The sequence below is a fragment of the Somniosus microcephalus genome, chromosome 8 (genome assembly GCF_052327205.1).
Source record: "Somniosus microcephalus isolate GS21.2 chromosome 8, FLI_Smic_1.0, whole genome shotgun sequence".
In the NCBI taxonomy this organism is placed as follows: Eukaryota; Metazoa; Chordata; class Chondrichthyes; order Squaliformes; family Somniosidae; genus Somniosus; species Somniosus microcephalus.
Window position 1 is genome coordinate 270,141,972 of NC_140994.1, and position 11,696 is coordinate 270,153,667.

Genomic DNA, 11,696 nt, shown 5'->3' on the forward strand with positions numbered 1-11,696 from the left:
GTCGATCCCTTGCTCCCTTTTTAAACAACGGTGCAATGTTACCAGTCCTCCGGCATCACACCTGTAGACAGTGGATTGGAAAATGGTCAGCGCCTGCGCTATTTCCTCCCTTGCTTCTCTTAACAGCCTTGGATACACGTGGGTGATGTAAGATTTGGATTACAGGTCGCACACAGATTACCCAAAGGGTCTTAGGAATTGTATGGCATTTTATTAAGGAACGGCAGTTTAAGTTAAGTACAGCACACAATCACGATAGACATAGTAGACACACGACCGTGACAAGCGGCTGGTATTGGTCCCGATCGGGCAGACGGCTGGCGTGCGCGAACAGCTCTTCCCTTCCCTTCGCCGTCTGTGCTGAAAGCTCTTTAGATATCTCTTTTACTCTTTTTTTTAGGGGTGGGCCCAGGGTAGATTATCAAAGCTATAGTCAACAACCTTTCTAGCAGACAGCTAGTCTGGAAACAAGGTCACCGCCACAGTGCAGAATGTTACAACATCCGCAGGGAACCAAGAACATCAGCAAATTCTAAGCGTCTCTCCAGTTATTCTAACACCAGTCTGAAGAGACTGTTTTGTCTCGTTATTTCTTCCAATTTATGATTTCTTCCAGTGAGGATTAGGGCGCTGAGTCTCCCTTTCCTCAGCTGAGACCAGGCTCAGCTTCTCACTAGCTTGACCATCTGAGCAGCAATAAAGAGTGACTGTTAAAGATAAAGTAACTATTGTGCTGTTTGTGTGTGCAACTTTAAAGCTCACTCATTCCACGGTGTGGGAACCCTTGGGCCGGAAGCACCAACGACCCTGTTGTAAGTAGTCAGTGTCACTTCGGAACTTGTGTTGAGTGTCTGAATGACCAATAAGTTCTCCCCTGCCAGAGATATTCCAGAGATTCCGCTCTAGTAGCTTATCTCTAGTCTTTCAAATAATCAGGATCGAGTGCAAACCAATATGGTGGGTATATTGGCCTAGATATTCCGTGGCTGCGCCACCCGTTAGTTCCCTAAGAGGGCACTTAGTGGGTTGTACGCCACTGGCCACGCCTCCCGCTAAATTTAGCGGGACGCTAATGGCGGCGCTAGCCGTTAGCGCTGCGCCGCTACCGATGACTTCATCGGTGTGCGCAACGCCCCGCTAGCGAAATTTAGTCGCGCCCCCTGCTTTAACGCCGGTCGCAATTTGTGACCGGTTCAGGGGGGGCCTACCTGCAGCGGTTGAGGTGCGGGGCGGCCATTTTTTTGCTGGCCACCTGCCAGCACCTCGGTGCCGCCGTCCCCGGCCTCCTGCGGGCGCCCCCCCCCCCCCCTCGCGCGGAGTGCCGGCTGTGTCCCAAGAGCCCGGCACTTCTCAGTGCCGGGCTCTTTTGCTGGCACTCGCACTCTTCGAGCGCGCTGCAGCAGGCCCCTCCCCTTTAAGAAGGGGAGGAAGGCCTGCAGTACCGCAGCGCGGTGTGGCGCTGCGGCACGTTGCGCTGTGATCTTCAGTTGCAGCGCCCCAAGAAGGATGCGGGGCGCCTCGAGTAGCGCCGCGCTTCCCTCTGGGGCGCTGAAAGTGAATTTGCGGCGGGCGGCCGCGACTCCTTCCGGGGCGGTACTTCCGGCGCCCTGGCGAGGTGGGTGCCCCAAACGGGGCACCAGTGAATTTCTAGGCCATTGTGTTTAATCAGAGTTTAAGATGGAATACAACATGCTAGTTATACGGCAAAAACATACGACCGTGACAAGCAGCTGGTTCCGGTCCCAGTCAGACAATGGCTGGCATGCGTGAACGGTTCTCTGGCTTGCGGTCTCTCTTTCTCTCATCTAGAACCTTTGAATTGGTGAGCATGGGATCACTCAAAAGAGCGTTCGACCAGCCCAACTTCAGCTTGGCTCCTCCCTCCACCATCTGCGTGGGCAAGCACTCGGTGTTACTTTTATTCTCTTTTTTAGGGGTGGGCCTGAGGCCAGATTGTTGACCAGACCATTTAACCTATAGCGGTTCCCCTAAAACCTCATTACCCAATGGGTCATCAAGTTCTTTGTCTCAATTCTTGGATGAAAGCCCTCAAGAGGTCTGATGATCACATCCAATTTGTCTTATTGTTTAATCTTTCTGAAGGTTCTTCCTTTGAAATTCATGTCTTATCTCTTTGTCTCTATCCTCCCTGGCACAGCAAGTACAAGGCCTGACCTCGTCCCCTTTTAATCAGGAGGCCCAAGCCAGAGCTGTCCCACTTCAGCCAGTCGTTATCTCACTTTCATCTAGCAAACGGCCCCATCCTAAGATGGTTACCTTAACCTCCTCAAATTCCTTTTAGTCTGTCTTTTATCCTAATTAACTTTTAATTATCCTTACAAGCAGTTTTCTTAAGCTAACTCCACTTCCTACCTTAGCATTACATCATGGTTATTAGTAATAGAAGAAATGTAGACATTGAGCCTTAGTTAGTCCAATTAGAGAAACATATAAACAAGGTTGAAATCCTAACTTGGAAACAAGATTATTTCTGACTGTCACACTGCAGAATGCTATAACACCCACAGGGAACCAAACCACAAGCAGATTCTAAGCGTCTATCTAATTATTTTAAGACTAGTCTGAAGAGACTTTTTGTCTAGTTCTAATGCAAATAATGCTGTATTTACATGATTGTATCTCAATTTTGTTCGCATAACCATATACATTTTGGACACCTGATTTCTAACGGTATGGCAGTAGCAAATCAAATGTCAATATCTGAGTCAGATATCCAGGCCAAAGCTTCCGGTGCAACAGCGTGGATATCTTGTCGGCTGCCTGTGAATTTCCTCGGAGGGCAGTGCTCAATGATGTGCTCCAGGGTCTGATAGGTCACTTGGACAAGTGTGGATTAACTAAGGAAAGCCAGCACAGATTTGTTAAATACAAATCGTGTTTAACCAACTTGATCGAGTTTTTTGATGAGGTAACAGAGGGTTGATGAGGGCAATGCGGTTGACATAGGTTTTTGGAAATCCATGTACACTTTCAGCAAAGTGCCACAGAACAGGCTTGCCAGCAAAGTTGAAGCCCATGGAATAAAAGGGACAGTGGCAGCATGGGTACGGAATTGGCTAAGTGACAGGAAACAGAGAGGAGAGGTGAGCAGTTGTTTTTCGGACTGGAGGAAGGTATACAGTGGTGTTCCCCAGGGGTCGGTTCTAGGACCACTGCTTTTCTTGATATATATTAATGACTTGGATGTGGGTGTACAGGGTACAATTTCAAAATTTGCAAAACTTGGAAGCATAGTGAACAGTGAGGAGGAGAGTGATAGACTTCAGGAAGACGTATACAGGGTGTTGGTGAGGCCACACCTGGAATACTGCGTGCAGTTTTGGTTTCCATATTTAAGAAAAGATATACTCTCAAAGCGGTTCAGAGAAGGTTCACTCGGTTGATTCCGGAGATGAGGGGGTTGACGTATGAGGAAAGGTTGAGTAGGTTGGGACTCTACCCATTGGAGTTCAGAAAAATGAGAGGCGATCTTATCGAAACATATATAAGATTGTGAGGGGGCTTGATCGGGTGGATGCGGGGAGGATGTTTCCACTGATGGGTGAGACTAGAACTAGGGGGCATAATCTAAGAATAAGGGGCTGCCCTTTCAAAACTGAGATGAGGAGAAACTTCTTCACTCGGTAATAAATCTATGGAATTTGCTACCCCAGAGAGCTGTGGAAGCTGCGACATTAAATAAATTTAAAACGGAGATAGACAGTTTCCTAGCAGATAAGGGAATTGGGGGTTACGGGGAGAGGGCAGGGAAGTGGACGTGAGTCTAGATTCGGATCAGCCATGATCCTATTGAATGGCGGAGCAGGCCTGAGGGGCCGTATGGCCTACTCCTGCTCCTACTTCTTATGTTCTTATGTAGACAGGCTGGTGGAATGGGTGGACACGTGGCAGATGAAATTTAATGCAGAAAAGTGTGAAGTGATACATTTTGGTAGAAAGAATGAGGAGAGGACATAAAAACTAAATGGTACAATCCTAAAGGGGGTGCAGGAACAGTGAGACCTGGGGGTATATGTGCACATTTCGTTGAAGGTGGCAGGGTCGGTTGAGAAAGTGGTTAAAAAGGCATACGGGATCCTGGGCTTCATAAATAGAGGTATAGAGTACAAAAGTGTGGAAATTATGATGAACCTGTATAAAACACTGGTTCGGCCCCAACTGGAGTCTTGTGTCCAATTCTGGGCACCGCACTTTAGGAAGGATGTGAAGGCCTTCGAGAGGGTGCAGAAAAGATTTACTAGAATGGTTCCAGGGATGAGGGACTTCAGTTACGTGGATAGACTGGAGAAGCTGGGGTTGTTCTCCTTGGAGCAGAGAAGATTGAGAGGAGAATTGATCGAAGTGTTCAAAATCATGAGCGGTCTAGACAGAGTAGATAGAGAGAAACTGTTCCCACTGGCAGAAGGGTTGAGAACCAGAGGACACCGATTTAAGGTGATTGGTAAAAGCACCAAAGAAAACTTTTTTACGCAGCGAGTGGTTAGGATCTGGAATGCGCTGCCTGAAAGGGTGGTGGAGGCAGACTCGATCTTATCTTTCAAAAGGGAATTAGATAAGTGTCTGAAGAAAAAACATTTGCAGGGCTATGGGGAAAGGGCGGGGGAGTGGGACTCGCTGAGTCGGCTCGGGCCGAAAGGCCGCCGTCCGTGCTGTAACCATTCTATGATCTATTAGCCGCATGTCCAAGTCACTAGCTACAACACCACTAGAAGGAGGAGCTTTGATGGGCTGAATGTCCTTTGCTCATTCTTCCCTTTCCCAGGCAATTTTCAATCTCTGCTATCTGGAACACAAGGATGGTATTTGGGGTTTTCATGGTAAATTTCATGTAAATCGATATCTTTTTTAATGGGGAAATAGAGAAACGTGGCTTGTGGGAAGTAAATGTCTGATCTGGTCATCATTGTACCTGGCAGGAGCTGACGAAACTACGAGCCCAGCTATTGAAGGAGAAGCAGGCGGAGCAGAAATATCAAGAGCAGCGTAGCAAGGTTCAAGGCACCAGACGCTTCGATCCAGTCAAAACTTTCCAACACCCTGCGAAGGAGAATGTTGCTCCTACAACACCGCTGAAAGAAGGTAAACCACTGGAAAGATGTTCTCGCGGTCTTGTTGAACTTGGTTACATTTAATTGCTCTCCTGGCTTATGGGACGTTCAGATACCAGGACATTGCAGATGCATAATTAGGGTCGTAGTTTTATACATTGCCTTGACACGCAGTACTGTGAGCTGACTGGCCAGGGTTGTTCCTTGCTATAGGAGAGGGGCCTAGGCCAGCAGGTTTGCAGAACATTGGGTACGGGTGGGGTTAGGGCATTATGCAGCCTCTCTAGGTGGTGGTGCAAGTAGTAGGAGACCAGTCTCCCTGCCGACTGCTTCCTTCAGCAAGCGAGGGACAAGGTATGGCGAGGGACCCACATCGCATGTTTCCCCAGTTGCATGCATGACCTTAACATAAGAAATAGGAGCAGGAGTAGGCCATTCGGCCCTTCGAGCCTGCTCCGCCATTCAATGAGATCATGGCTGATCTTCTGCCTCAACTCCATTCACCGGCCCTATTGCCATATCCCTCGATGCCTTTACTAGTCAGAAATTTATCGACTTCTGTTTTGAATATACCCAATGACTGAGCCTCCACAGCCCTCTGGGGTAGAGAATTACAAAGATTCACCACCTTCTGTGTGAAGAAATTTCTCCTCATCTCAGTCCCTTTATCCTGAGGCTGTGACCCCTGGTTCTGGACTCCCCAGCCAAGGGAAACATTCTCCCAGCATCCACCCTATCAAGCCCTGTAATAATTTTGTATGCTTCAATGAGATCCCCTCATTCTTCTGAATTCAAGAGAATACAGGCCTAGTTTACTCAATCTCTTCTCATACGACAGTCCCGCCATCCTAGGAATCAATCTCGTGAACCTTCGTTGCACTCCCTCTATGGCAAGTATATCCTTCCCTAGGTAAGGAGACCAAAATTGTACACAGTACTCCAGGTGTGGTCTCACCAAGGCCCTATATAATTGGAGTAAGACTTCTTTACTCCTGTACTCAAATCCTCTTGTAATGAAGGCCAGCATACCATTTGCCTTCCTAATGGCTTGCTGCACCTGCACATTCACTTTCAGTGACTCATGTACAAGGACACCCAGGTCCCTTTGAGCATCTGCATTCCCCAATCTTTCACCATTTAGGAAATACTCTGTCTTTCTGTTTTTTCTACCAAAGTGGATAACTTCACATTTATCCACATTATATTCCATCTGCCAGAGTGCCAGCAGACTGCAGGCAAAGTGGCACTACCACACGCACACAGAGCATCCCGGCAAACCCCCATCCCAGTAACAACGATATTTTGCCAGTTAGAGCAAGGTTAACAGACAGAAAACAGAGTAGGGATAAACGAGTCTTGTCGAGATCCCCTTGAAGCCTCTTCACAACTGACACTGCCACCTAGCTTTGTATCATCAGCACATTTGGAAATGTTACATTTAGTCCCCTCATCCAAATCATTGATATAGATTGTGAATAGCTGGGGCCCAAGCACCAATCCTTGCGGTACCCCACTAGTCACAGCCTGCCATCCTAAAAAAGACCCGTTTATCCCTACTCTTTGTTTTCTGTCTGTTAACCTTGCTCTAACTGGCAATATATCTTTGTTACCGGGATGGGGGTTTGCCGGGATGCAATGTGTGCGTGTGGTAGTACCCCTTTGCCTGCAGTCTGCTGGCGCTCAGTGGCCAGTAGGATGTGAGCTGTGGGGTTGGGTACGTTCAGTACACAATTCTGAGCTGGTCCACTAAGGCAGAGCTTGTGTCATTTATCATCGTTCTAGGCTGTCCACCTGTTCCTGCTTTAGTTTGTGGGCAGGTCCACGAGCTACGCAGGCTCCATTATCTACTGCCCCGTGTAGGGGAGAGGTCCACCTGATATCTGGAGGCATTGTCCTAACGCATTTGAGCACAAGTTTCGTTTGAGACTGGCACAGTCCAAGGGGACTGACTGTTTGGGCATCACTCTGGCCCAGCCTGTGTCTGCCCATGGAAAGGGGTAGGATTCTTGTATTGCCTGGTCCCTCACTCTAGGGCTATTGGTCCCAAGGACATCGAGCACTATACAGGACTTGCAAACCAACTGGGTACAGTAGATCTTCAAACGTGCTGCAGATTTATTTTTGAATTCCAGAATAAGATGGGGCCTGATGAATGAAGTTGTTTTCCACTTAAAAGGCAAGAGGCTTTAGGAGTAAGTGAAGGCAGAAACAAACCTCTTCCTTTCAGATTCATTCCATACCCCAGCCCTGCCGAATTGTCTCCAGACCCCTTTACAGTGTCTGCTTCAGTGAGCTTCCCTGGTCCCTTATTCCACAATTCTGACTTTAAAGAGGCTGCCAGACTCCCCTTGATGTGAAACAGTGTTGGTATTTCAGTCCTTCACCACGGTGGGTATAAGCTAACCAATCATCAGCCTGCTCAATGGGTCCATGCTGGCAGAGTGACGATTGGCCGGGTAACTTGCTGCCTTGGGGCAGGGAGGGATTCATGTGCTTGTATCATCTCTGAACAGCCATCGATGGCTGAAGGTCCTTTCCTATCCAGTCTGTGCGGCCTGGAGCATCCAAATGATGGTTTGCATCTCATTCTAAATGGTTCAGAATTACACTTTAATTTTATTCCTAATTGGCACCCCCCCCCCCTCTGGTCCACCACCTTAACCAATCCCCCCCCGCCCCGTCCACCACCTTATCCATCCCCCCCCCCCCCCCCCCCCCCGGTCCACCACCTTAACCATTCCCCCACCCCGTCCACCACCTTAACCATCTCCCCCCCCCCCCCCCCGTCCACCACCTTAACCATTCCCCCTCCCCGTCCACCACCTTAACCATCCCCCCGCGTCCACCACCTTAACCATTCCCCCCTCCACCACCTTAACCATCCACACCCCCCCCCCCCCCCCCCGTCCACCACCTTAACCATTCCCCCACCCCACCCCCGTCCACCACCTTAACCATTCCCTCCCCCACCGTCTGCCACCTTAACCATTCCCCCCCCCCCCCCCCGGTCCACCACCTTAAACATTCACTCCCTCCACCACCAGCGCACCGTGACTGCAGTGTGTACCATCTAGAAGATGCACTGCAGCAACTCGCCAAGGCTTCTTCGGCAGCACCTCCCAAACCTGCAATCTCTTCCACCTAGAAGGACAAGGGCAGCAGGCGCATGGGAACACCACCACCTCCAAGTTCCCCTCCAAGTCACACACTATCCTGACTTGGAAATATATCGGCCTTCCCTTCATTGTCACTGGGTCAAAATCCTGGAACTCCCTCCCTAACAGCGCTGTGGGAGCACCTTCACCACACGGACTGCAGCGGTTCAAGAAGGCGGCTCACCACCACCTTGAAGGCAACTAGGGATGGGCAATAAATGCCGGCCTTGCCAGTGACACCCACATACGGTGAATGAGGAAAAACCAAGTGATGCAGAGCTTGTAGTTTGGCAATGTCACCAATACATGTTAAGGTCATCTGCTTGTTGTAATACTGCCTAGCTCAATACTTACTATAGTGTGTATGTGTAAATAGCATTTTCTGTGCGAATTACTTGTTTTTATAGGGAACACAAATGTACTCTGAGTTCTGCGGCTCTGAGGACCTGAAGTCTGATTGCAAGTCACCAGGCGGAGAACACCGAGTGGGATGAGATCCTGGTAATGCTACTGTGGATCAGATGGCTGATGTTGAGACAGATTGTCGTATACCACAGGAACAAGCTTGCTCCACAGATTTTGTCATTTTCTGTTTTTTTTTTCAAATTGGGTTAAGTCCCAAATTTTAAAATTTGCATTTATAAATAAAAATCTCTGGATTATGTAAATTAATTTGTGAATGACCCTTATCATTGTAATTTTATTCGTGAGCAATTTTTATATAACCAAATGTACATTTGGGTTAGATTGTAAATAATTCTGCAGCGTCTGTCAGTTGATGTCTGGGTAGAATAAACGGTTCTGGCTTCACAAAGCATTTGTAAAGATGAATGAGCTTCCAAGGAACTGGACTGCTAATAAAGATCGCTGATCTAAATCTATTAAAGTGTAATTCTACATTTGCCTTGCACAATAGTTCAACAGTTTCACTTAACAGTACTTTTTAGAAAGGGTAAAATTATATTGCTAAATAAGATGAGGTCTGGGGTTAAATGAGAAATTATAATCAATTTGAGTTCTGGGATGATGTTCAATGGGTGTATGTTACTTCCATCACATGGGCTGTGTGGTTGGATAGGGGTGGGGAGGGGAAAATGAACCCTTGGATTTGGTCGGAGTGCGGATCATTATCGCACAGACTGTAGGAGGTTGCCTAATCCCAGAGCAAGCTTCACCTATGGAAGGCTGGAGCCTAATCATCAGTCTGTCACAATTAGCAAGCTCTGGAGAGCAAGATCTGCTCCTTGGTTTGACAATTCTTTCTGCAGCACCTCCTGTACAAAGTGACATTAAAACTGCTAGCCTACTTTGGGGCAAACCAAGTGAGCAAACATCCACCACTTGTTCTGAAATGTAATCCTCAGTCATGTTCAAGCGCTTCCTTTGGGGTTTAATATTACTGTAAAAATGTAACATTTTAAGCTATGTATTTGGGTAGTGACTGTTTATGTACAAAAGATTAAATCTAGGAATAAAACTGGGCTCAATCCAATTTGAGACATCTCTGTTCTGTCATGCTCCACGCCGGAGAGAATCAACACGAGTTTATTTATAGTTAAAATTCGGTCATTCTTGTAATGTCTGCTGGTAATGCTGATAAACTAGCAGTACTAACCAGTAACTTGGTGGTGATGGTGGAAACTTCAAGTGTTTTTTAGTTAATAAAGGTGCTGTTGCGTTTTAAAGGTGATTGACTGTTCATTTCACATCTCGCAGTTTTATTTTTGTCACTGGCTGTAGGGCTTGCGACTCTAGGTCTTGGTGCACACAGGCTAGTTGGAGGACCAACCATTGCACTCGGACACTAGTGAAAAGAAAGGGGTAGAGAGAAGGGGACAGCAGAGAGATTGCAGCCCCTTCAGTGTCTAATTCTTTCAAAACTTCTGTAGTAAAGTACTGTGTAATGATCAAACTGACAGATGACCAGTTCTGTACTCGGTTTGCAAGTCTAGTAACTGACCACAGGCCCTGTTTGAAGTGGGGGCAGGCGCCCAGAAGATTGTTTTACTCTTGGCTGTAGGTAAGTGTGTCTGGCTGGCTCAGTTGATGACGCTCAGCTCTGCATCAGACTGTGTTCACGGTTCACCTCTGACTCCAGGAGTTAAGCATATTCCCGAGGTTTACACTTCAGTCCAGTACTGAGGTGCGGTCCTTCAGCTGAGCTGTTGAGGTCTGCCTGCCCAGAATGAAATGTGAACATTCCCAGTGACCTGGCCAATGTTTGTCCATCAACCAACAGAACAGATGAATTTATTATTTATCCTATTGCTGTTTCCTGTGTGCAAAACTGTGACTGCACCTCAAATATCATTTATTGGCTGTAAGCACTTTGGGAAATCCCACAGCCCTGAGAGACACTATAAATGCAAGTTTTTCCAGTCATAGTTGGGCAGAAACTGCGACGAGAGCTTTGATAACAAACTAGATAACCTTCCCATCCTATCTACAACAAAAATGGTACATCTGCATTTCTTGTCTCACATTTTTCCTTTCCATTCTGCAGTTTGTCACGCTTGTAATTTTATGCTTTCATCTACAATGCCGCCTATCTGTGTCATCGGCAAATTTGGATATATGACTTTCTATCTCATCATCTAAGTCGTTAATAAATATGGTGAATAGTTGAGGCTCCAACACAGATCCCTGCGGGACACCACTAGTCACATCCTGCCAGTTTGAGTACCTGCCCATTATCCCTACTCTCTGTCTCCTGCTGCTCAGCCAATTTCCCAACCAGGTCAATAATTTACCCTCAATTCCGTGGGCTTCTACCTTAGTTAACAGTCTCTTATGTGGGACTTTATCAAACACCTTCTGGAAGTCCATATAAATAACATCCATAGACATTCCCCTGTCCACTACTTTAGCCACCTCAAAATTCAATCAGGTTTGTCGGGTGTGACCTGCCTTTCACATGCTGGCTCTCTGAACACCTCTCAAATTTTCAGTTGATCAGTCACCCTATCCTTAATTATAGACTAGTAATTTCCTGACAACAGATAGAGTCATAGTTATACAGCACAGAAAGAGGCCCTTTGGCCCATCGTGTCCACGCCAGCCATCAAGTCCTGTCTAATCTAATCCCATTTTCCAGCACTTGGTCCGTAGCCTTGTATGCTATGGCGTTTCAAGTGCTCATCTAAATGCTTCTTGAATGTTGTGAGGGTTCCTGCCTCTACCACCCTTTCAGGCAGTGAGTTCAAGATTCCAACCACCCTCTGGGTGAAAAGGTTTTTCCTCAAATCCCCTCTAAACCTCCTGCCCCTTACCCTGAATCTATGCCCCCTGGTTATTGACCCCTCTACTAAGGTGAAAAGTTCCTTTCTATCTACCCTATCTATGCCCCTCATAATTTTGTACACCTCAATCAGGTCCCCCCTCGGCCTTCTCTGCTCCAAGGAAAACAACCCCAGCCTGTCCAGTCTTTCTTCATAGCTGAAGCACTCCAGCCCAGGTAACGTTAGGCTAACTG

At 47.3% G+C, this 11,696-nt stretch overlaps 1 protein-coding gene across 4 annotated transcripts in view; it reads left to right on the plus strand.

The window, feature by feature from the left end:
- The window catches only part of hmmr (hyaluronan-mediated motility receptor (RHAMM)), a 91,618-nt gene extending 81,709 nt beyond the window's left edge, over nucleotides 1-9,909 (plus strand). For 3 of the 4 annotated variants that reach the window (XM_085996075.1, XM_085996073.1, XM_085996074.1), the window contains 2 exons: nucleotides 4,938-5,100; nucleotides 8,632-9,909. In XM_085996075.1, coding sequence (XP_085852201.1) covers nucleotides 4,938-5,100; nucleotides 8,632-8,651 — 183 coding nt within the window. In that variant the 3' untranslated portion in view covers nucleotides 8,652-9,909. Of the gene's footprint in view, nucleotides 1-4,937; nucleotides 5,101-8,631 lie in introns of those variants that run through there. The other variant, XR_015079418.1, reaches the window with a different exon arrangement.
- Nucleotides 9,910-11,696: the final 1,787 nt, after the last annotated feature.